Here is a 26,970-nt window from a genome sequence, read left to right on the forward strand (position 1 = left end):
ACCACATGTGAGAAATTCAATGTAACAGAAAATTCAAGAAACCAAAGGCGATAGTCTTCTTCGAGTCTTTGAATCAGCTCTCATTGAAAGCATCAATTTATCGATTCAATTTTCCGCCATCTCTAGCTTTGATAAAAATGCAACTACAAAACAATCAACACCTTTGATCAAAGACCTAAGCCTCACTCGGCCACGAGGTGGGGGGGGAGGGGGCAGAAGTTTAGGCCAATGGATCTTCGATGCCTAACTTAGTTTCTCTGAAAAAAGAGTAAGTGTTTAGAGCTTTTTAGGGGTAGCAAAAGTTTACCAAAATTTGGTAGAGATAGAGGTATTTATAGGGAGTGGCCGGCCATGGTGTTAGGGTTTTACCCTAGACATGGCAGCATCCTATTGGCCAAGGTTTATGGGGAAATATTCTCAAGATATTAAATAGGAAATAATATCTTGAGATTATGGAGTAAATATCCCTAATTGATTTAAATAGGGATTACTTACTTGAATGAAGTCAATCTTCAATTGGGAATGTATTAAAAATAGGATTTGGATAATTAATCCTTATCTTTAATGCTTTGATTTTTCCTTGCCAAGGGTAGGTGAGTTGTGGGCAGTCATATTCAATTACATGGACCTTCAAGGATGCTGAGTTGCGTGGGAGTATCTAAGGTGCTTGCCCATTTAATAAGGGCAATCTTGTCTTTCTTGAGCAAAAGTCCACGTGTCGCCTCTAGAATTTTTGGGATTATTTTAGGCTCCATAGTTATGGTGGTGGAGAGGATGGTAGTGGAAATGTTGTTACGGTAATGGGGAGGCTGGTGATAGTAGTGGTAGTGGTGGCAATGATGGTAATGTCAGCAATGACTTGGTAGATATGGGTGTGCCGATAGCATGATGGTGGCGATGGTGGTGATACAATGGTGGGGTTGTGGAAGTGGTAGTGGTAACAAAAGTGGTTTATTATATTATGCGAAAATTAAAAGAAAAATATATCAAAATCTTTGAGGGAGATGTGAAGTTTATGTTGGCTTAAAATACATTGTAAAATCCTTCTTTAAAATCGTTTAAAATAAAAGATTTTTCCTAATACTATTAGAATTTTATAAGAGACCAATTTACATGTAATGAGTTTACCCTCATTATAGCATCCTGGTCCAATAGTGCATTGGTATGTGGGGAAAAATTTACACACGCAATACATTATTGGAGGGGCCATTATGCGGCAATATACCTGTTCCATGTAAGTTTTACTTTCATAAACCCATAAAATTCTAACTATATACACCTTAATGAATACCTAAATTTAAAACACCTTTACAATACTCTAAATTCTCAATTGAATACACCCCAAAGTATTCATGTTATGTTATGAAGCCAGTTGTAGTGCATATATGTTTACTATCTTGTTTTATACGGATGTTTCAAGATTGATTGATTTAGTAACCAAGACTAGTAGGGGATTTAGGTATATTCCTCCCCAAGTTTTGTTTTGTTATGTAATAATTGAAAAGAATGGATCACGATTACGTTGGTCCAAAGTATAAATGAATTAAAAAAAAAATAGTGGCGGAGTTGGTTAAAATGATTAAAGATCAAATTTGTTAAACCACCACAAGAAAAAATGGATAGATATCAGTGTCATATGTTGTAGATATTTATATAGAAGCTTTCTTTTCAATACCCAATATCCTACATTCGTATTTGCTAGTTCTAATCAAGGCTCACGTCAAAGTTCAATGCAATGAATGAAATGATTAAAATTTTGAACAAATAATTGAGATTGATAGACGGTCTCAAATAACACGGGCACAATCACCAGCCTCGCATATCATAACCGCTGTATCATGGTTTAACTGACTTGCCAACTCAGGTTGGACCTTGTCATACTCTTCCCTGACAAATGATGCAGCTTCATCGGCATGACCAGTATCCACTAATGCAACGCAGCAACCTCTAAATCCAGCACCACTGAACCGTGCTCCATAGACACCAGGAGCCCTTAGAAGGATCTCGCGCAGTTGTATCAGCGGTTCAGAACCTTAAACAATTACGACATCAAGTTAAAACCCAATTGATCCTTTGCTTCCAGGGGCAGACAAGAGGAAACATCATTCAAATAATAAGGGTAATTCAATAAAGTCCCCGTGCTGCCCAAACACGACTTCATTCTTTTAATCATTTCAATTGAATATATTTATCATTTTCCATGCACCGTGATTACGAATATTGTGGAGGATGCTTAAGAAAACAAAGCAGTAGCTAAGAACAAAGGAGAGTAAATAATACCGCATTCATAGTTCTGAATAGAACTTAGGCCAGATTCTGAAATGAGCATTCCAAAATCTTTGAACCTGCCCGAAGCCCAAGCTTCGAGTCCTGGAAAAGAAACACAGTATTTTAAGTAGTTATAAATCAATAAAGCAAAGAATAACATAGAAACTAGAATGACATAATACTTTTGAAATTTAGATTAGTGACCATGCAGATTCGGTAATACCTTTGCTAACCCGCATATTCTCTGAGAAATAATGCTCCGCTCTCTTGGATAGATTAGGTTCTAATATGTGCTGCAAGAGAGAGTTATTGATAAGTCATCACACCCTCGTATTTAGATGCCGACCATTGCAATGTTAATGTAACAAACACTTTAAATTTATCAATAACGTGTGCATCACGAATATTATTCTATGTTTATTCATTGTTCATTTTTCTTTCATTAAACGATATCTACGATTTGTGCTTGTTACTGGGCAGCCAACCATTTTCCTAATACCAGCCTTTCAAAACTACATACAATGACAAATGGTCAGGTGTTCTAGACAAAATTTCTTACCTTGTGAGTCTGATAAACTTCTGGGTCAACTGTTTGTAGATGGAAAAAGGCAGTCAATCAATATCATTATTCAAAAAATAGGAATGCATATTAAACTTGACAAGGTGAGGTAAAGGTACTAGCCATTGGATAGGAGCGGCTCTGCTGCACCACCTCCGGATGCACTGGTAAAAGGAGAAAAACGTATGTCAGCCAGGGATCAATAGTCTAAACAGGAAGACAAATATGGAGTTTGGTATAGCATTCAACAATAAGATGGAGTCGTGTGAAAAATAAATGGATGATGGCATATGGATTCAACGCAAACCACCACCAACCAAAAACGACTAGAAGAAAAACATCATGGTCTAAATACTTAATTAAAATCAAGAAAGGGGTAAATTTATTATCGTTTACAAGGGAAATGGATCTTACTTCAAAAGAACTGTTGCAGCTTCTCGACACTCTACAACTCGATGATTATATCCAGGATGGACAGTCAAATTATGCTTCAAGCCTGAAAATGCCAATAATATTTTGTATGCTTCCTGCCACTCAGTCTCGTGGTTCACTCCCAGTTTTGGTGGGTGTATAAGATTATGTTCTTTAGTCTGCACATGCAATCTACATTATGAGACGCCGTGTTGCTACTACTCAAAATTAGAACAGAATCTGATATGTGGTTATAAAAGGAAAAAGATCAAGAAAATGAATAAGACATATCAGACTACAATCTGTAGTATAGCAAAAGCGAAAACTTACAAAAAAATAAAATAAAATAAGATTGCAACAAAATAAAAGCACTGTACCGATTAGAACAGTATTATGCTTTGAGGTGCAGACAAAATTCTACTTTATTAGTAATTTAAGTCTAAGCTCAAATGCTAGTTTGTTTCAATGTTAGTATGGTTGAAGCTATATTTATAAATTTACAGCTTTATTTGGTACACCTTTAGTATTGAGGAATTAGGCAGATTATATCATTTTGTGATTCCATCCATTTATAATCACAAATTAAACATGTAACTGAAATCATATACGTAGCCCTTTTATGTAATACAAAACATCAGTTGCTGAAATCTATAAGAGTTACGATGTAATCTGATTCAGGCACAAGCAGATCTTTCTAGACAGATCATTACAAAGCAGCAGCCAGAATGTAACTTCTATAAGAATTCATCCATACAATTCAAAGTGCTAAAAGATTCAGTAAAGGGAATCAAGATGATGACTGGATCATTCAAGTCAATGTAACGTAACAAATATACAGAGTGCATCTACGTTAAAAAGCATCAAAACTGAAAAACAAGACCAACATATCAGGAATAGAATAAGACGGCACTTGAAATGAAACCACTATATATAAATTTACTTATTAAAACATAAGACAAATTGTGCACTACCTTGCAGTTCATGCACAATAGACAACCATAGCTCGAAAGCAATATGGCTGATTGATCCAATATACCATTTCGCAGGCCCCAAAATTCATTTTCAATCAACCTACAACAACCAAAATTCGTTAAAAGGTTTGATATAGCAATATATGTGAGTTACACTTGTTGGACCCTCTAGCGCTGGTGAGAGGACTTCCGGTAGGGAGGTTTGTGTGTCAAAGTATAAACTAATTGTTGGTCCAAGTGTTGGACCCTCAAATGCTAAAGAAACCTACCGATCATACTCAATATTTTCTTCAGGGGACACTGTTAGATTATTTGCAGTTTCCAAAGCCAATAGGTAAGCTACACCGACCTGTCAAACATGTAAATGTAAGATTAACAGGAATATTTTCAATACAATCTTTTCTTGTCATTGATCAACAAGGAAGACAAACTTACAGCAGCAGAAGAGCTAAGGCCTGAACTGTCCATACCTTCAGGACCAATTATATATCCAATGATACCCTACAACACGTGAAACAAATAACCTTGTGTATAACTATTTAATTAAAGATTGTATAGAATCATTAGACAAGGCATCATATGCAAAGAAAAATGCCCATAAAATGGTGTGTACCAAGACTTTGCACACAAATCTTCAAGATGGATGGTAGCTACCTAACAAGCATCGCAGAATGTAATAAACTGGACTCATGGATATAAAAATGGAAGAAACTTCTGTGGATGGTGGACCTGAATAAATTTTGATCGCAGCCAATCACAATTCAATGCTTGATGCAATATCGGGTACCAGATAAAGGTCCTTATTTGTCCAGGACATGGTCCTGCCTAAGATACCGTAAATTTAATCGTGATTCTTTAAGGTAGACCATGCCTGAAAATGTACAGATTGTAAAGCCCAGAAGGAGATAAAAGCTACCATGTTGGGGGCCCTTTGTCCAAGTTTGGTCATTGTTTATATCCAACCAAGTGACTTTAACAGGCAATGGTAGAACGGCAAATCAAACAAAGAGGTATGTCTCAAGAAGTTAGGAAAGGAATAGCAAAAGGTAGCTTAGGCAACCCCAAGTAGCAAACAGTTAGGTGTCAAAACGAGCCAGCATCCTCTAGAGATCTCTTACATACTTGCTATTCATTTCTAAACATGTTTTTCAAATGGATGAAATCTCCACAACTAACTAATCCAAGATATAAAAAAGATAGGACCATAAATCATAAATCTGGAACAAATCAAATGAATGTAACGGAAGCAATCTTCCATTTATGAGATTCCCAGTGCCTTGGTACCAAATGGCTTACTTGAATATAACACCATCACTCAATTCATACCACTGAATGCAAGCTACGGAATTTGGCCATAGTTCTAAACTGTGTGCAAAAGTGCTCAGAAATGCCTGCATGTCCAAGTAATATTAATCTTGTGACTTTGTAAATTCCTGAAAATGTATACCATGTCGAGCCCAGAAAAAGATAAATGTGACCAAATTTATACTGAGGAACCTTTGTCTAATTCTGCTTATATCCAACTGAGAGATTTTAACGTGCAAGGGTAGAAAGGTAAATCAAACAGAGGGGTGTGTCTTAAGAAAGGAACACCAACAGTAGCTTCAAGGGAGAGTTAGGCAATCTGAAGTAGCGTGACAGTTAGGTGTTAGAACGAGCAGGCTTGATATACTTGCTTTAGAAAAGATAGGGCAAATAATCGTAAATCTGGAGCAAATCAAATTAATGTAACCGGAAAGAATCTTCCACATATAGTATTGCCAGTGCCTTGATACCCAGGTAGCCTACTTGAGTATCATTCAATTTTAGACAACTGAATGCAAACTATGGAGTTCTGCCACAGTTATGCTTTTAGTATAATAAACCAAAACAATGGTGAAAAAATGCTACCATGGGTCAATTAAGAAGTGCAAAGAAATAATATGTTCAATATATTAAGGGGACTGTTATTAGCACTCCAAAAATCTCATTCTAAATTCCTCATAAGTGTATTTTTCTTTCTAATTATAGAAAGTTTGGAGTGCCAAATGAGATTTTTGGAGTGCTAATAACAACTCCCTAAATTAAAATAACAATAATAATAATTATTATTATTATTCAACTAATCAGAAAAAAGGAGGTCATTAGAGAAATATCTCTAACCTGGGCAAGGGAGTTCTGCCTACTCTGTAATGCATATAAGGCTCCTCTCGCATAACTTCCCCAATCACTTTCTTCATCTATTTTGGAAGCATCAGCTGCATACTTCCAAGGGCACTGAACTTCATCAACTCTATAAAACCAATAGTGAATAATCAAATTCACCGAATGTCACATGATTCATACAGAAAATAGGAATACTCAACTTCAGTAAATGCGACATGATAACAGACATAAGATCAGTATATATGTTTCTATCTTACTGAAGTAGATTCCTGTTAACTTCAGTCAAGTTAAAAATTCAATAAAAATGAAAAATTGTCTACCAAACTATGACTCAACTCATTAGTGTAATAGTGGTCACCCTTTTCACGCAGACCAAAGCCTACTTAAGGGTTCAAGCTTCTCCACATTTGTAAAACTACAGGCTCCTCAACTTAATCCCTCGCTAAGTTTTTGACAAGGCCTTGGTGCCAACAGTTACAACATGTTCGTCATGCAGATAAACTTTTGCTCGACCAAACCTTATCAAGGCAACGATAATTCAATATCTTTATTATGCATAACCATGTCATAAGACACCCAGTATCGCCAGTAAGGAATAACAGTTTTTGCCAAAAATTCTGAAGATAGCCAAAACTGAGCGCATAGGACACCGCAAACCGAAGGCCTAGGCACCAAAACAAAGGCTGTAACACCTAATATTTGGCTATTCTTTAGTACACCCATAAAATCTGTTATTTTCTAACAGGTGTAGATTTTTTCTAATTTTGATAAAACTTTGGGAACTCGGTAAGCATGTATTTAAAATAAATTGATGAAAGAATGCATAAAATATAGAAATACCATGAGAAAAGACCCCACACCTGAACCGACATTCACCCTTAAACTGTCCTGAACGCAGTATAACCTACAGCAAGAGTTCAATGGCTCAGCATGCAGATAAATACAATCAAGACCAATTATGAGGAAACTAACTTTAATGTTTAACTTTCATGGTTTAGTTTATAAGTTTCTCTGGTATAAGTTTTTGTTCAATGCCTCATGTATCCAAAGCATTCACAGAATTTTGAGACCTTTTGTTCTACATGACAAACAATGTTCAGCTTCAGGTCTGAGTAAACCAATTCATGCACACGATGATGAGATACAGCTTGTTTGGAAAGTGCTTTAAGAGAAAATGTTTTTGAAACCAATCCTTAGTAAAAATGCAAGATAATTCTGGAAAAGCACTTCAAGTGCTTTTGGAACCCAAAAACATTTTCTCTAAAGCACTTTTAGTCATTTAAAAGCACTTCTCAAACGAGCTCATACTCTATGAATCATTCATAGTCCCAAAGCATTCTAAAAGCTTTAGAGAAGCATGCACAAATAGAACCTTTTACAAATCTTTATTAGTGTCCCTTTCTTGATAAAGTTCCATCTCTTTATTGAAAATTTGTAAAAGGTTCTATTTGTCCATCTTTCCCAATATTTTAAGATTATAGTTTTTCCGGTAACTACATCTTAGTTACATTACATTCCTAGAGATTACATGTCTTCTTAGAAATTTCTTTATCCTTGGTTTTTCTAAAACAGTGAAGAGAAAAACCACTGAAAAGGGATCCATGCTTTGAAAGGTTAAAATAGTGTTTCTATATTTACCTGGGTGTCACCAGAAGGAACAAAACCTAAAAGTATTCCCTTGTTAATTGTCATAGCTGATACAGTCCCGCCCTGCAACCATTTAAAATAAATGAATAATGAATATACTTTTTTCGTATTACCCAAAAAAAGTAAATGTAATGAAAACAATATAGTGTGGTATCTCACAGAAAGCTTGATAAAATTAAGCAATCAACTAACATGCATAGGTTTTTGTTACATAGAATTCTATGAACAGAGACTTGGACAAATCAAGTTTAATAATCTACTGAAATGAGATCATCAGGAGGTCGACATGAGCATATCATCAAATGATAAAAACGAGCTACATAAGACTAACCTGATGATCAATATGAGCTCCCAATGGACAAATTCGATAAGGAGAAACTACGACACGAACTTCTTCACTACCTGTCCCAGCCATTTCTGAAACTATCTGTCTAATTCCATTTAGCTGTAGCATACAAAAGAACATCTACATAAATAGTTTTACCATACAAAATAACATTTATGATCACGACAATATTGGAAAATGATAATACAGTCTCCGAAGATAGGGTCCAAAGAATTCCACCCACAGTGAAGAACAATTCCAAAGGCAAAGTTTAATTAGCATTCAAAAATTTATTCCTGCTTTTATATAACCAATGCCAACCCAATTCTTGCTTCGAAAAGCTAGAATATTTCAGCTTAGCAGTGGTTTGTTAATATTGAAATACAATTAAACAAGTGACTTAAATTCAATAAAACAATTGCTCCAATCTTATGAGTTAACCAAAGCGGGCAGCTTTTTTTTTCCCTTACTACGAGCGATTACTACTATAAGCTATATACTAAGGCGAAGGGGGGAGGGGGGAGGGGGGAGGGGGGAGGGTTGTGAATCCGGAACACATTGGAGTGAAGAGGAATGCCCAATCCACCAGGGCAATCCACAACTTGCGCAAAGCTGTCGGCTTTTAAGTTTTGATAGTAACCATTGTGGTTTTCCCTGAAAACTGATAACTATGCAGGCTGCTTCCTTCCAATAAACCCGAATGTGGATGAAAAATTGCATGAACCCTAATGAAATCTTAGAGGATCAAAGAGTACCTGAGCTTCAGAAGGCCAAGACGATCCAGCCATCTTCCCAAATGCTCTGCCAGAATTGAGCAATCCAATCCAATCCAAAATGCAATCGAGCCTAATAATGCAAATGCAGGAGCGTTTTATGCTGTAGATTTAGCATAAGAGATGGTTGGATCTCAGGGCGGGAGAGAGAAGAGATGATGTGAAATTCAAGGAAAATCGTTGTTGGGCAGTCAGGTGGGCCAGCCTAGCGGCCATATGCGCGGTTAAAACGTCATATCAACTGTTTTCCGGTTATTTACACGTATCCGTTTTCAGCTACCTGTTTTTTTTTTCTTTTCTTTTTGGTGTAAAGTTGTAAACCCAACGGTCTGGTGATATTCCTGTTTCATTTAGAAATGAGAAGTTTTAAGTTCTAAACTCGTTAACGACGAATTCGATACCAAATTAAACTGTCCATTATATGGCTTAACCAAACTTCCCCTCTCTTTAGTGTAAAAATATCGATGTACTCAACAAAAAAGTTGTAAACCCAAGCTAAGTACCTATTTGTTTTGTAAGACACCATTTTTGCCTATTAGCGGTTTTATTTTATTAAAAGTGTTTTTGCACGAAGCACTTTCATAAAAACCGTATTAACGACAAGATTGCTACGCCAACAAACTGGAAGTCGGGGGTGCAATGTTGGTTCTCCTTTTGTATCCCAAGATGCTACATTTGATTTTGTAGTTGTTTGATGTTAATATTGGAGTCAATCAGAAACATGTATGCAAGATTTTTATTAACGGTAGATATGGAATTAGAATTTGAGTGCCCAGCTAAGTCGCATCCATATGATTTGATGTCACGAACCGAGGGTGGGAGTGACTTTAAGACATTGAAAAATAATAATTTTAGGATACATGTTAAAATTGATTTGGGGTTTACTTATAAAGTAATAGGTTTTTTTTAACGTGATGACGCTTAAATAATCATATCATTATTAGGTATATGAATCATTTAATATAAAACGTCCCTTACAAAACTTTCGAAAAATACTTCAGACAACTTTTCTTATTGTTAGCATACTTTGTCCTTTTGAACTTTGTTATATAAAGTAAATTAATCGTGCACACCACACGGCACGTTCTGAATTCGATTCCTGACGTTAGTGAATCACACAATGATGGCCAGAAAGATGCTGAAATGGGTTTGTAACTCTTCTCGGCTCTCCAAAAAATAAACTAGCATAACGAAATCACTAACTAATCCTATTTTAAAGAAACGAAATTCTTTCCATAAATAACTAAACAAGTCAACAAATTCATTGGAGAGGTGAACTAAAATAAGAGTCCATTGGGCTTTAGAATTATTTAGCCAAGCCTCCAAACAAAGCACATCAGCAAAAACACCACCGATTTCTCTACCAAAAACACAAAAGGGCAAATTAATGAAGATAATCCAAAAGGGCAAATTGGTCAATTCGAAAAAACAAAAACACAATCATTCCAATTCCAAATCACGGACTCCATTTCCACACTTAAAAACTTATTCAATTTCTTTCCACTTCCTCCCTCTCCCAAACCATCACACAGGCTCTCATTCTCTCTGCCTCTTCCTCTCTCCTTCGCTCTGCAACAATGGCGACTGCCATGAAGAAGGTCGAGAAGATCCGCCAAATAGTGCGCCTCAAGCAGCTTGTGATGCGCTGGAAACTCACGAGTCTCCGCCGCCGCTCCGTGCTCTCCAACAACGACTCCGACGGCTCAAACCGGCGCATTCCCTCCGGATTCTTGGCGGTCTACGTGGGGTCGGAGCGAATCCGATTCGTGATCCCGGCCCGGTTTGTGAACCTCCCAGTTTTCGTCGGATTGCTGAACAAGGCCGAGGAGGAGTTTGGATTCCAGTGCAACGGAGGCCTGGTCTTGCCCTGCGAAGTTGTCTTTTTCAAAGAGATCTTGATGCTTCTCGAGAGGGATGAGAGCAGGTTTGGACGGCTGGGATTGGAGGAGTTCTGGAAGGTGGTATCTGAGGTAGGTTTCGTCGATTCGTGCAAGGACTCGGCGAAAAATGCTGCCGCGAAGAATTCGGGTTGCCATGCCTTCACTCCTCTGCTGCAGAGAGCGAGTGGCTGATGGAGTAAAGTTTTTTTCTGGATGTCATTAGAAGCTAAATTTGAATGTCTCTAATGCCTTTGGTGTTTTTGGGAAAAGGATTTTAGTGATTAGGGGATTGTAAATGCAGATTGGCAGGAGCGCTCATGGATTTTGATTGGGTTTTTTTTTTTTTTAACTTTTTTGGTAGGGATTTTTGGTTCAGAGCCATCCTTGAAAACCCATCTCTGAAAATTGCTTTGGTGGGATTTCAACGAGATGTAGTTGTTGAACTCCGTTTTTCTTTTGGGTTTCTTTTTTTCTAGGCATAAGTTGTAATGATGCTGTTAGTTGATGATGATGAAATGTTAGGAGTATGTTTAGCAATGGATGGATTTGAAATTTCTTGGCAATTAATGGATTTTTTAACATTAATGTTCCGTACGTGCTTTCGACTTACGATTATTCGAAGATTACATTTTTAATTAAAAAGCTCCAATGTTATTTCGTTTGACATTGACTACTTTATTTTTGTTTACAATTTTGCAGTTGTTTTTACTCGGAGATATTCTAATCTAAATGTACGAGTTACAAGAATTCAAGATTCGAATTCGAGTGTAGCCAACTTCATAAATTTTACTAAGCATATGATTAACGCCATCTCAATTCAATTCGTTTCAATTCAATTACGGATTAGTAAATAAGTCATTAAGAGCATAGTTATCATGTTTGGAGTTAATTTCTTTTCTTAATTAAATTTATTAAATTTTGGTGGAGATGGAGTTTGCCAAGGAAGTAGGCCCCTTGTAGGTCTCAAAATTCCAACCATAACCCATGTAGCATGTAGGATTAAACGTCTCTGCAACTGATTGTTGAAAGATTCTGAAAATATTGTATACTCTAAATGCAAGCAAGCATATATATAATATCAATAATCCCATTGGCTTTAGCTAAGCATATATTTAATATCAATAATCCCAATGTTTTTAGCTGTGTCTAGTTGGTATGATTTTTTGGAGGTGCTGATGAGGGTTTTGTTGAAAATGACGAGAGTTTTGTTTAAGGAGTTGTTTATTGTTAGTCCGAAAAAGTTATAACACACTTTTGTTGGTTAAAAATGAAAAATGAAAGAGTTTGAAGATATCTTTTTTAGTTGCTAATAACTTTCCTTGCATTTATAATTATATTACATTTTTGGATGAAGGACTTGTGCTTTTGAAATTTTTTTTAAAGGAAACAGAAAATTGTGCACCATGACAATGGATTCTCATGGGTTTCCAAAATTTTGATCTCCATTTAATTGTAAGTAAGTTGGTAGGATAAATGAATTATTGCGATTGAAAATAAAAATTTTAATACTTGTAAAAATCAAATTTAACGATTAACATTTTATAAAAATGACAATGAAAATAAAAATTTATAGCATTCATTTTACGTAGAATTAAAATCACACATTTTAATAAACAATATGCATGATTATTGATTTGATTCTGAATACTGAATAATTTTTTTACATTCTACAGCACTTTGAAAAATTTTATGTTCATTTTCTTACTAAGCTGTGCTTGCATTTAATCGAGTCGTTTTTACGGGTCAAAAGTTTAGAAGTCCTGTGACATGTTATCCACTAATTATAGTTGACTGGATGGATGTGTTTGGATGTGCTTCTTATACGTGCATGTAACATTTCGACCCAGAAAAAAACTACCTGCATGGAACATTTTTCTCCTCATCAGTTAGGGAGTAGCTCATGTAACTCTCTCTCTCTCTCTCTCTCTCTCTCTCTCTCTCTCTCTCTCTCTCTCTCTCTCTCTCTCTCTCTCTCTCTCTCTCTCTCTCTCTCTCTCGTCATGAGACTCTCGAAAAACAAGACTAGATAAGGATAAATAACTCTCATTACAAGAATTTCCAATTGAATATAAAGATAAAAAGAAAAATATCCCTTTTATCAATAAAAAAAATCTCCGTTTGAATAGCGATAAAGTTTAATCATACTGGTCACGAGGACTTCACGCAAAAGTTAGTGATTCACCATACATGCAACATATACGAAATTCGGTTAAACATAATTTCTTTTGAATATGACCCTAAATCAAGGGCAGATACAAAAGCAAAAACAGAAGTGTGCAAAAACCGTTACTGTGTTAAAAAGTCAAGTAGACCACAGTTAAGACTACGAAATTTCAATAAAAAATAATTTCTTTAGAAACATAAATAAATAAAAAAAGTAAGACAACCATCATTGTGTTAAAAATTCAAGTAAAATAGAGTTTTACCTTAAAATTAGGAGGCGAGATTAAATTTTAAAGATGACTTAATTGCAAGGAAACATGATATGAACTGCTTTTTTTTTTTTTAACATACGAAATTATTTTTAATAAAGAGAAGGAGTGGGCTTAATCTCATAATGAACTAGCAACAATGTGGTTCAAATTTTCATTTGATGAGAATTAAATTTAAAAACTCTCACTTATAAGTAAAAAATATTATTACTAGACCTCTTACTTACATAAACATTCAATTTAACAGATGCAACAAAAAAATAGTGATGTAGGACTACTAAAAATAAAATTAAAAATGCCGTTTTGAAATGGTAATTAGAGCGATGAATTTATTAATTTTTTGTTGTGAAAGAGTTGCAGAGGACGAGGATATGATTTTTTTACTGAAAACTGCACATGGAGTCAGTGGCTACGGAGACGTGCTACGGACAGACTTTTCATAACTAAAAGTCTGAAAGCAAAATTTCCAAACCTTTCGAATCGTACGACAAATTTTTGGGCACCACCACCCCAAAAAAATATAATATAAATAAAAATAAATAAAATAACCCCCCACTCATCGCTTTTTAGTTTTATCTCCTACGGCTTTATTCTATCACACCCACTCCACAATACTAAAAGTTAAAATTACTTGTTACGGCTTAAGTTCAAACAAAAGAATGTATGTAAATCGGTTTATAAAATTTTCTCTCTCGATTTGATACTCCGAGTTGGTGAGTTTCCTTTATTGTGACCGCAGGTAAGGTGAAACTCCTTATAGCCTCTCTGGGTTCGAAAATGGTGAATAACCTTAAATTACCACCAATTGTCCCGCTTTTTAAAAAGAACAAAAAAAAAAAAAAATCAAATAGTCCCTTAATAATTTAGACTACAAATCACATGATACAAGTTGCCATGTAAACAATCTCATCTTCGTAATTATTTTTATCAATAATTATTTTTGAAATTTGAATTCACAGCTTTCTCCAACAACTAATGGCTCGTATAATAGTTTTAAACAACTAAAATAATTTTACAGAACAGAGCCCTAAAACTGAAACGGTTAGCCAATTAGATGATCATCCCATCCTCAACAAACTTAACCCCTTAAAACTAAATAGAACTACCAAACAAAGTTTGACCACATTGGGTTGAAATGAAATTCAAAATCTCCAATATTATAATGGTATTTAATTTATGGTAATCAAATGAAAAACAAGCCACCAAACGTGCACATGGGAATGGGGAATTAGGATCATTTGAAAAACAACCCGTGATTTTCTCTAACTTATAGTTGAATATTGTATTCACCTCAAAAATAAAATATTGTTTTGGTAAATGGATAATACTTGACAAATTTGAGAAATACCCCGTAATTATTAGTGTTCTGTTGCTACAGTCCTCTATTTTCAAGAGGAAAAGATGCCGTTTCAGACTCGGAAGGCAGATTCTCTGCCTTCCCGCTTCCCGTGTCATTCTGTTTATGTGGTTACGGTTAAGTTACGTCAACATTTTATATTACTATTCATTTTTGTCTTATTATTTCTATATATAAAAAAAAACAATATAAAATTTTAACGTGGCTTAACCGTGACCACACAAAACAAGAGGGCATGGGAAGTGGGAGGGCAGAGAATCTATCTCCTTCAGACTGCACCTAAGAACTGAGATTCCAGTGCTGACTCGTCAGTTTGGCCGTTTTTATTGTTATACGTACAAGGCAACTGATTCCAATACATCCATGAAAAGAACTCAGTTAGGTTCCATGAATTATATCCAACATTTAAAGAACAAATAAACTTAAATAAACAAGTGTGCGGAAAAATAAAACGGATATACGAAAATCACGTTCTTCCAGCGAATTATGCATAGAGTATATATTATTGCTTTGGCTTTCAACGATACTACAAACTACTTGCTAGAAAATTGTTGAACTTGCCTTCGAGGATATAAACGATACTTAGGTCATTTTTAAATGATAGGTATATATCAACTATTAGAGAAGTATGATGGGAACAATTTGAGGCTCGTTTACTAATCCGTAATCAGATTGAGAGGAATTGAATTGATAAGGAATTGGATTGAGGAGGAATTGGAATGAGGTGGAATCAGAATCAAATTCCTGTTAAAAATGTTTACTAAAATTGGCTGGAATCAGAGTATGAATAATATTGATTTATATAAACTATTTACTAATTCACATAAATCGGAATGAAATTTAATGTGATTACTAAAATTGACACACCCCGACCGAGATCAGAGTATGTTGGCCGTCACGTGAATGTGACGTAACCATGTACACAATACGGAAGCTAAAAATAATAATAAAAGTACGAATAAATAAAAACCAAGCTATACACTAAGTAGATAACATACAAGTGCAAGCGTAAGTGTGAAAAACAATATTCAGAGCACAGAACACCTAGTGCAGTCCAGGGAATAAACGCTAAATAAACACACCCAGAGGTCGTCCTACACTGGTGATAATCTGTCAGATATGCCATGAATCCCTTGAGAGCCACCAAATGAGCTATCCAAACTAGAACCTGGAGGGGCGCAAAACAGAAAGCGTGAGTGGGCAAAAACAAAGCTTTTCAAAATCATTTCACTAACAATAGTTCTAACCCCTCGCCGTAAAACCTGTATAGTTTCCCAGAAAATAGAATATACATACATACATATATATAACATGCTCATAAAATATGCCATGCCGAATGCCTTTGAACAAAATGCAAGTACTCAGGTAATGTCAATCAATGTCATATAATCTGTCAGCCGGAGTCACCTAACATGACCTGTACGGCTGAATCTAGAGCTTAAATCCACAACTCACTAACTATACCTGCACATGAGTCGGAACCACCTAAAGTGGTCTGTACGACAAGACTGGGTGTAAATAAATACGCTCAAGTGCTACGATCACGCGAAGACTGGGCTAATAATCACGGGTCACCTATGAGTCAGAACCACCTAAAGTGGTCTATACGACAGGACTGTGCACCTAACTTGGATCCAAGATGAGCGTTTAAACCCTCTTTTTGACAATTGTAGTATAGATATAAGTAGGGATCGTTCTAGGCCGGGGATTAGGAGGGATTGCTAATCTAATGAAAACTGACTCAAAGATACAAAAATATGCTTAAAAACACTTAAACAAACTCAAAGACTCTTGACTAAACTTATATGACTCAAAACAAACTTAAAAGACTCAAAACAATCAAAAAGACTCAATTTATACTCTAGGACTTAATTTGGACGAAAATAGAATTGATTTTGACTCAAAAGACTCAAAAGCACTCTTTAGGACAGATTTGAAACAAGTAAAGGGGATTGGGTTTTGGACGAATTTAAGAGAAAAAAACAAGTAACTAAAAGACTTAGAAGAGATTTGGACAAATTTGGGAAAACCAATGGATGATTAGATAGCTAGAGGATACTTTTCCACACATGATATATTCAAACATAAATTGATTTCCAGTTGCTTTTCCGATAAACAATGAACCTCAACACCCCAGATTAACCGTGACATCACTAATTAACCCTCAGATTTTCCTTAAGTTATTGGATTGGATGACATCATACGACAACCCAAAGCATTCTTCAAAAGTTCCCTACATGACATCATAATAGAGATACAATCAAAGATCATTACGTTCAATGAAAATCATAAGTATTGACAAAGCACTTGTAACTATGACATCATGATACTCATGCTAGGAATTTACTTAACATGATTGTGAAAACAACCTTAACTACTTGTGAATATAAGTTTGTGACGATTATGTGAAACTCTCTTATATTCTAGCACCAAATTCAAGCATGCAAATTAAGTAGACCTCCCTAATCAACATACAAGAATAAGTTATCCATCAAACGGTTAAGTAAATTGCATTCACAATTTATGAAATCACAACTGGAATTAATCAACTCATATTATAAACGTAATCATGGTTTCAAAGCCTCCCCTAGCTAAAACAAGTTTAGTCTCTCATGTTCACAACAAAACAATGGAAAATTGAATTAAACATTGAAAACAAAAGATAGATTACACCTAAAAATGTTTTCAACACTCCAACTTGAATGCACAAACGTTCAAGGCTTCTTCTTCTCTTCTTCTTCCTTGCAAGGTTGCGGCACAAGAGTTCTTGGGTGATTTTGGATGGATTTTTGGGTCATGAATGGATTTAGGTTGGTAGGGTGGTGCAGCAAAGGTTGGGAATGGTGTATGGGTGTTTGGGTGAAGGTATGGAAGTGTATGAATGGTGGAAGAAGGGTTGGAAGGCTGCGGCAAAGGGTTGGAGAAAGGATGAAGGATGGCAGATTGTTTGGGTGAATGATTAGGGTAGAATAAGGGGTGCGGCTTTGGTATTTATTTGAGAGAAAGAATCCTAAGGTTTATTACATAGTTTTGGAAAGGATTCAACCCCAAATCCATAAGGAAAAGGATATATAAAAATTAGAAATCAAAGGGAAAGGGGAAGGAAACTTGCGGCACAAATTGTATGAAAAGGGAAAGTGATTCAATGTTGAAATTAGGCAAGGATTTGAGATAGAAAATGTATGTAAGGTGCGGCTGAGATTGGGGTGAAAAGGAATGTGGTTTTATGACATAGAATAGGAAACAAGGACCTCCCTTGCACGGCAAGGAAAGGAAAGTATACGGGGTGCACGGCAAGGATTGTTAGGTTGCAAGGAAGGCTTGGTTTGTGTCCTAAAATGCATAAGAGTCTTCAATGTTGCTAAAACATGAGGTCTTTTAGGATTAGGAAAGGTTAAACCAAAATAGGAAACATTGGCTTAACTTTCCTACTTCAAGTAGGAAACCTTCTTTGACTAGGATTCCTCTTTTGATTAGGAATCCTCTTGTGATTAGGAATCCTCTTGTGATTAGGAATCCTAACACCTTTAGGTCTTCAATTTCGTCCATTCCTTTTGCTCCAAACATATGTTATCCATTCCAAGTCCAATTTTGCTCCACAATGCTCCAAAATGCACCTTTTTGCTTCCTTAGCCATATGAACCTAAAAACACACAAAAATAGGTTAAACTACTAAAATAACTATGAACTAAGAACATAAATGTATGAAAACAAGCTAACTAAGTCGCCTAAATATGCTCCTATCATGAACATCACATGAAGGATTGTGCCCTACTCTGGGCGGGAGCACTAACACCGGGGGTGCAGGTTATGAGCTCTCTATGCATCCCAATTCACTACTAAATATAAACATAAATCACAACTTACCTAGCACTTACTTGTGCGTCCGCAGCACCAAACATATATATATATATATATATATATATATATATATATGCAACTACTAATGCATAATTAATTAGGCAAACGCAAAGCATGGCATTTAAAACATATAAACGTTTCATTTCATTTTCTGGAAAAATCAAAAGTATATAGGTATTTATGGAAAACCAAAAGCCCACTCACTGGTATGTAGAAGGGTCGTAACCCCCTTGCCTCGAGTGACTGCGCTCGTCCTCGGGATAGGTCTCACATATATATGCGAAACAACTATAAAAAATTTAATTTAATGCATATAACCCAAACTAGGTAATAACTTCTCATACAATGCTCAAATAGGGTGTATAAATACACCAACGTGATCTACTCAACCTCACGAACATCCTCATATTTTTAAAATAATTTTCCGACACCGCACGCGCCCCCACGTGCCGGCCAAGGCACGGCCACACTCGCCGCCCACGCGCAGGCACGTGCCTGGCACACTGACGGCGTCAGTTAACGCTGTCAGGAATATTTTGTTATATTTGACAGATTCCGTTAAAGTTAATTAACGCCGTTAGGAATATTTCGTCCAAACTGACAGAATATTCTGTCGTCTTCTCCAGCCAACCTCCGGCGTCATCGCTGTCGCCGGAAAACCGGGAAGTTTTCTAAACTTCATATCTCATTCGTTTTTCACCCAAATTTCATGAAATTGGTACCAAATTGAAGCTTACAACTAGATGAACAAATCCTTACCACTTTCAAGCACTAAAACCAATGGAATTTCACAGGAAAAACTCCACCAAATCTGGCCAAACCTGCAACTCACGATCCCGACGTCCAAAACCTTCAAACGAACCATCCCGAGACTCCTAAGGACCTCACCAAGCTTCCTACAAGCCTAAAATTCCCAAAAACACATGAATTTACGTGTGCATGAATAGTGATCAAATCGGGGATCTTGAGTTCGACGTGAAAACAAGGGTTTCCTTACCGGAAATGTGTGGCATGTACTTCTCAAGGGAGATTTCAAAGATATCCTTTATGGATACAAATTTGATGGGAAGTTTTCGCCTGAAGAGGGACACCGAGAATTGTGTTGGATCCTTATGCAAAGGTTATTGACCTCGATGAATGGCAAAACATCTTCTATTTGTTTAGGCAGTTATTCGTAGAGGAGAATTCCGCAAGCTAGGTCCTCATGGTAATTGCTGGCCTCAAATAGCTGGAACAGTACCTTCTTTTGATGATTAGGTACTTTATCCACAAATTCTTCTGTTTTAGTTTTAAATTTGGTAACAACTTATCACACCTGCTTTCAGATGTTATCTCTTTGCTTCAGATTTTCCACCTTTTGACTAGGAATTGATTTTCCTTTGTTCTTTTTGAAGAACTTAGTAGTTTTGGTTTCATTAGCAAAACAATTTGAACAGGATGAGACAAAGAGAAATAAAGCATCTCTTTTATCTCTGTACTTTCTCTTGTTCTCCTGTGTCGTTAAGGTTGCATATCCACCTATCATCGCTATCAGTCTAGGATTTCAAACTGTGATAGTGTGTTTTGAGCACTTTAAAGTCTAAATTCAGTTCATTTGAGTTGGAACAGGGCAGTAACTGTCGAATTCAGTTCATTTCATTTGGAAATCCTCACAAAAAGTTTATAGTTTAAGTTTTGTGGAATTCATTTGGGTGTCTAATAGGGGGATGGCTAATGGATCATTTACCAAATGAATTCCATGACTTTAAAACTTTTATTCTAAAGCGAATTCATTGGAAATCAAGTAAATTAATGAATTCATCTCAATCTAAATAATTCTTGGTCATTTCTCAAGTATAGGGTAATTTAACTACATGGGGAGCCTCTATACCTGCCTTGTCATAGGTCTTTGATGCCTGGAAATTATGTTCAAGTTTCCATTTCTGTTTTTGTAGGTTGGAGATGGGAGGAGGAGACTACAAGCTAGATTTATGTTGAATAAGTTTAAATTGCATACTGCTTTCTTAGCTTGATACCCTTGTGATGTAACAGAAAAAGGGAAAAAAAAATACCAAACTTTTCCTTTTCAAAGTTTGTTGCTTTCAGGTCAAAGTTATAAGTTTGAAATATCATCCCATGATTGTTTTTAGCCTGAGAGGAACCTATAACTGGCCTCCGTTTTTGGTTTCTCTAATCTTTTATTTCACAATATTTAAATAACAATGTCAACGTAAACCTATAACTTGTATTTTCACTCCCATGGAAATCTTTTTAGGAAACAGTTCAACAGAATTATTTTGGACAACGCTAAATTTGCAAATAAATCATTTTGCATTTGTCTTATATGATCTGGAATATTTTCCAACACTGGTTCTTCCTTTTGATTTCAGTTTGACTGGGAAGGAGATTTACCACTTAAATATCCACTAAAAGATCTTATCATATATGAAATGCATGTGCGAGGGTTCACAAGGCATGAATCGAGCGTGACTGACTTTCCTGGTACATACCTTGGTTTGGTGGAGAAATTTGATCATTTAAAGGTCAGTGGTTCAAAGAAATTCTGGAAAAATTCTGAAAACTGCTTCATAGGGAGGTTTGTTTCGCTAGGTAGGGTGGTATATATTTTTATTTCAAATTAATACTGTAAAACAATCTTGGGTTGTTTGAGCGTGCATGGTGCATTGGAAGCCCATTGGACATATGATATGCACAACCGGAGTTGGGGACTTAGGTCATGTTGAAGCCATTGCCTTTTTGTTGGCACCTATCAACCTAACTTAGATTTGTGTTGAGATTGGGGCAGTGCAAGATGATCAGAACTCTTCTCAGTCCCTTTATGCAAAATATGCCATTGTTAATTACTAATATAAGGTTAAAGGTTGTGTTATTTGGAGCATGTCACTAGTATTCACTTTCCCACGAGCCATCAACCAAACAAAAAGGTTCACTTTTCTGTTATAGATGAGGGACAAAATATGATTTTATTTATATACTGTTTGTACCATACTTGACCAATTCTGAAACTACTAAGCACCGGTCAACAGCATACCGTCAATGACCCACAAGACTTTTCCTCCAACCAGGAGGCCAATCACAACACGACACATGTCAGTATCAAAAGCCAATCACAGCGCGACACATGTCGATATCAGAGGCCAATCACAACACGACACGTGTCAATGTCAGAACAAAGCTAGAAACTCTCTTCTATAAAAGGGGATCATTCTCCCACAATAATCCCTAATGTCATTTGTACTAAACTATTCACTAGAACTCACTAAAAGAGAGCTTGAACTTATGTATTTGTGTAAACCCTTCACAACTAATGAGAACTCTACTCCGTGGACGTAGCCAGTCTGGGTGAACCACGTACATCTTGTGTTATTTGCTTCCCTGTCTCTATTCATTTACATATTTATCCACACTAATGACCAAAGCAACCTAGCGAAGGTCACAAACTTGACACTTTCTGTTGTACCAAAGTCCTCACCGATTTTGTGCATCAACATTTGGCGTCGTCTGTGGGAATCGAACTTATTCCTACTATCTCCAGCTTTGTCAAGCTGGTTTCCACCATTCATACACATTCTTTCGACTAGGCACCCCTCTCCAACATGGGGAGTGAAGGGAGCCACAGCACGCAAAACGACATCCCCCTCGCACTTAGTGCAAAGCAACGAAAGAAGGAACGAAAGAAGTGTGCTCTTCAGGCTAAAGTCGATGAGCTAGAGGCTCAGAACAACAAGATAGCGATAAAGAATGAGATCCTCCAGGAGCAGTATGAGAAGCTTTTCAGGATGCTCCATGAAGCTAGGCATACTCAAACACACGAACTCATTGTCCCTGAGGAAGTCAACCACCACCTGGGTGTCCCCCAACACGAGGGATCACATGTCTTCAACATGGATATCCCTAATGAGGAGCGAGTTACTCATCAAGGTGTTGATCAACATGAAACCTCTCTCGACCCAGCTGCTTTGACCCGAAGCAGGAGAAGTGGAGGAAGGCACTTTCTTGCAGAAAGAGTAGAAGGATCAAAAGTCGTTTATCCCAACTGTCGGGACTTCCTGAGGCAACGTCGAGATAACCCTATCCACATAAGCTCGAAGGTCAATAACTCAAGGGTTTCTGAAAGATTCAGTCATCTCTCATGCCCCAAGCCAACTGCCAATCTAGGGAATGAGCGACATGTCCTACAGGAATATGAAGGTACATGAGACTCGGGGGCGTTTCGACAAGCTCGCCCTGGAAGTCAGTATGGTGAGTCCAAAGAAAAATCTCATGCCCTTGATCAAGCTTTCCTACTTCCAAGAGGAGATGGAGACTTACGGAAGAAAAATCCAGCAGTACCTGACTCCACTCAGGACCCTTTGTCCTACAACTCCTTGAGGAAGTAAACAAGTTGAAGGCCGAACGTCAGGCCGAAATACTTGACTGGAACCAACCTAGGCCTGACCCTCTTACAAGGAGGATCCTCGACACCCCGTCCAAGCAAAGACAAAGCAGAAGCTTGGCTTACAACTCTACACTGGAAGGGAGGACCCGATTGAACACCTTAACCTCTTTGAGTCCACCATGGCATATCGGATGCACACCAACAAAGAACGATGTCTTCTCTTCCCCTCTACCTTCTCTGGTGGAGCTCTGAATTGGTATTGTCGTCTTCCACCTGAGACAGTAGACTCATTTGAGGAACTGAGGAAACTGTTTATCTCTCAACACATCTTCCAGACAGATCGCTTACATTCCGCAGATGACTTGTACACTATTAGCCAGAAGCCAAACGAGTCACTATGAAAGTATGCAGGCCGTTTTAGCCATAAGTATTCTCACTGCGCTGAGGTAGATGACAAGACCGCCATTAAAGCCTTCACGGCAGGCCTATGTGATTGTTTCTTCAAGTACATGATCAATGCCAACACTTGGAAGACTTACTCTGGGGTGATGACACAGATTTACAACCATGCCTCCGCCGAAGCAAGGACATACCAAGGGAACCCCCATATGGTTAACCCCTATCAACAAGTAGGAAGTAGAAGTCAAATTCTACTAAGTGAGGAGATCTTGGCCATTCAGACCCCTATTGCATCATCTCCTGCCTCATTTAGCTACTCGCTAAGTCACCAAACGTATTTGTCTCTTGGTAAGAGGAAGAATTTTTACTCTCACCAAGCCTATTACAACAAGAGGGATAAAAGTTCGTATTAAGACAACCAGGGATGAACATACCGTTGACTATTATGACTATAAGGCCAAGCCTCACTTTTTCAAAGTGGAGGATTAGGTACTGAAGGAAATGCTATTATAAGAAGGCATACACATTACAAATGTTTTGACTCTCAACCACTTGAGATCTTTTGTCACACAAGTCATTCGGCAAATGTTTAAAGAAGAGGGAATTCAGACAACTTTTTCTGAGTCTTTTGCATTCCTAGCACTAGAACACTTGGTCTGCACTGACCTACCCCTATACTCCAACTCAGAGCTTCAACATGCGTACTTTGACACAAAGTACGTGATACTAAGTGTTACAACCAACATGGTTCACATATCAAAAGTATGGATCCCTTCATGCATAGCAAAACATTCATAAGCATCACTCATGTCAATAAACATGAATATTATACATTCCAACACATTCATACATAAACATCATACATTTCAACACATCTATACATAAGCCAACTGTGCTTCGAAAGGGTTCAACATACTTTTTGTCATTCGACACTTGCTACAATGTGTCTCGACACCTCGTCCTTATTCTCACCAACCAAGTGATGAAATGTGAAGAAAGAACTCATCTTCATGTCACCAACGAGGTGATGAAATGTACAACTTGTACTTTCCTTCATGCCACCAACCAGGTGATAAAATGTACAACCTGGACTCTAATATCATTTGACAACTTGTCACTCATGCCACCAACCAGATGAAGAAGGAACTTATTTTCATGCCACAAAACAGGTGATGAAATGTACAACTCGTACTCAACTTCATGCCACCAACCAGGTGATGAAATGTACAATCCGTACTCTAATATCATTTGGCAACTTATCACTCATGCCACCAACCAAGTGAAGAAGGAACTCATCTTCGTGCTACCAACTAGGTGATGAAATGTACAACCAGTACTCTAACATCATTTGGCAACTTGTCACTCATACCATCAACTAAATGAAGAAGGAACTCATCTTCGTGCCACCAACCAGGTGGTGAAATGTGATGAAAGGTGATAAAGGAACTCACATTCGTACCACTAACCAAGTGATGAAAGCAACTCACCATTCATTCCACCAACCAGAAGACGAGTGGTACAACTTGTACATGTGAACTCCTAACATTCATAAATAATCAAAAACCCTCAAGCTTTACAACTCAACTAGGGGAGCACTTATGCCTAACAAGAGTATAGTCACCAACAAAGTCTTATTGCAAGCCAACAATGGCTTCAGTGCATGGTATACGAAGATCAAGCTCATCAGCCCTCTTACATCTGCTTCAGACATTTCTCCTCTGTAACAATGCAAACACTACAGCTCGTAGAAAGCTTCACACACTCTTGATCAAGACTGTTCGAAGCAAATTCAATTTATATGGTTCATCCAAACCTTCGACTACTACAAGGTATAGCTTGCATCACAATCTCTTGCTCAACAGTGTGGAAGCAAAATTTGTATATGTTGTCTCTCTTCCACAAAATTTGTATATGTTGTCTCTCCCACATTTTCAAATTTCTAATTTCCCCCACCCCAAAAAAAAAAAAAAAAAAAAAAGGAAATTGGGAAATTCAACAACTTCAACAAATGGAGGGTAACTACAATTCTCAAAAGCTTCACACGCTCTTGATCAAGATAGTGTGAAGCAAAATCAATTCATAGTGCCCAACAAAGCTTCAACCTCAAAGCTTCACCTACAAAGCTTCAACACAAAAGCTTCACCACAAGAGCTTTAACAAATCTGGCAACAACAAATGTCAAAAGCCTCACACACTCTTGATCAAGATAGTATGAAGCAAAATCAATTCATGGTGCCCAACAAAGCTTCAACCTCAAAGCTTCACCCACAAAGTTTCAACACAAAAGCTTCACCACAAGAGCTTCAACAAATGGAGGGCAACAACAAATGTCAAAAACCTCACACACTCTTGATCAAGATAGTGTGAAGCAAAATCAATTTATGGTGCCCAACAAAGTTTCAACACAAAAGCTTCACCTACAAAGTTTCAACACAAGAGCTTCACCTACAAAACTTCAATACAAAAGCTTCACCACAAGAGCTTCAACAAATGGAGGGCAACAACAAATGTTAAAAGCCTCACACACTCTTGATCAAGATAGTGTGAAGCAAAATCAATTTATGGTGCCAACAAAAGCTTCAACAAGTGAAGGGCAACAACAATTCTCAAAAGCTTCACACACTCTTGATAAAGATAGTGTGAAACAAAATCAATTTATGGTGCCCAACAAAGCTTCAACACAAAAGGTTCACCTACAAAGTTTCAACATCAAACAAAGTTTTAACAACAAAGCTTCATCAATGGAGAGCAACTACAATTCTCAAAAGCTTCACACACTCTTGATCAAGATAGTGTGAAGCAAAATCAATTTATGGTGCCCAACAAAGCTTCAACACAAAAGCTTCACCTACAAAGTTTCAACACGAGCTTCACCTACAAAGTTTCAATACAAAAGCTTCACCTACAAAGCTTCAACACAAAAGCTCCACCTACAAAGTTTCAACACCATAGCTTCACCTACAAAGCTTCAATACAAAAGCTTCACCTACAAAGCCTCAACATAAAAGCTTCACCTACAAAGCTTCAACACAAAAGTTTTACCTACAAAGCCTCAACACAAAAGCTTCACCTACAAAGCTTCATTAATGGAGAGCAACTACAATTCTCAAAAGCTTCACACTCTTGATCAAGATAGTGTGAAGCAAAATCAAGTTATGGTGCCCAACAAAGCTTCAATACAAAAGCTTCAACACAAAAGCTTCAACACAAAAGCTTCACCTACAAAACCTCAATACAAAAGCTTCACCTACAAGCTTCAACACAAAAGCTTCAACACCAAAGCTTCACCCATAAAGTTTCAATACAAAAGCTTCAACACAAAAGCTTCAATACAAAAACTTCAATACAAAAACTTCAATACAAAAGCTTCAACACAAAAGCTTCAATACAAAAACTTCAATACAAAAGCTTCACCTACAAAACTTCACCCATTAAAAAAAAAAATGAAAGAAAGAAAGAAAGAAATAAGCCCAGGCCTCCCTTTCTTTGGACCTAACTACTTTCATACCAAATATATATGAAGGAGGAATTTTGGGCAACCACTTAGAAAGGAAAATGGTGAAA

The 26,970-nt window shown here is 37.0% G+C and overlaps 2 protein-coding genes across 2 annotated transcripts; one reads left to right on the forward strand and one right to left on the reverse strand.

The window, feature by feature from the left end:
- Positions 1–1,644: 1,644 nt before the first annotated feature.
- Positions 1,645–9,302, reverse strand: LOC137732410 (galacturonokinase-like). Its single transcript, XM_068471718.1, has 14 exons — positions 9,082–9,302; positions 8,333–8,446; positions 7,993–8,064; positions 7,215–7,258; positions 6,352–6,481; positions 4,645–4,710; positions 4,479–4,558; positions 4,210–4,309; positions 3,242–3,417; positions 2,951–2,991; positions 2,828–2,856; positions 2,492–2,561; positions 2,281–2,370; positions 1,645–2,032 (listed from the first exon to the last, which is right to left on the reverse strand). Exons 1-14 carry the CDS (start codon positions 9,112–9,114, stop codon positions 1,788–1,790), a joined length of 1,290 nt encoding a protein of 429 aa, XP_068327819.1. The 5' UTR covers positions 9,115–9,302; the 3' UTR covers positions 1,645–1,787.
- A 1,294-nt stretch (positions 9,303–10,596) lies between these two features.
- On the forward strand, positions 10,597–11,569 carry LOC137730543 (protein SMALL AUXIN UP-REGULATED RNA 51-like). Its single transcript, XM_068469529.1, has one exon. The coding sequence runs from the start codon at positions 10,677–10,679 to the stop codon at positions 11,169–11,171; it is 495 nt and encodes a 164-aa protein (XP_068325630.1). The 5' UTR covers positions 10,597–10,676; the 3' UTR covers positions 11,172–11,569.
- The last annotated feature ends 15,401 nt before the right edge of the window (positions 11,570–26,970 follow it).

The sequence above is a fragment of the Pyrus communis genome, chromosome 4 (assembly GCF_963583255.1).
Source record: "Pyrus communis chromosome 4, drPyrComm1.1, whole genome shotgun sequence".
Lineage (NCBI taxonomy): Eukaryota > Viridiplantae > Streptophyta > Magnoliopsida > Rosales > Rosaceae > Pyrus > Pyrus communis.

Excerpts from the sequence above, each read along its gene's own strand:
- LOC137730543 (XM_068469529.1), top strand. The coding sequence starts at position 10,677 with ATGGCGACTGCCATGAAGAAGGTCGAGAAGATCCGCCAAATAGTGCGC.
- LOC137732410 (XM_068471718.1), bottom strand. The coding sequence starts at position 9,114 with ATGGCTGGATCGTCTTGGCCTTCTGAAGCTCAG. Across the intron at positions 4,310-4,478 it reads GAAAATATTGAGTATGATCG|GTTGATTGAAAATGAATTTT; the intron begins GTAGGTTTCTTT and ends TGGTTGTTGTAG. Across the intron at positions 2,857-2,950 it reads AGAGCCGCTCCTATCCAATG|TTGACCCAGAAGTTTATCAG; the intron begins GCTAGTACCTTT and ends ATCTACAAACAG.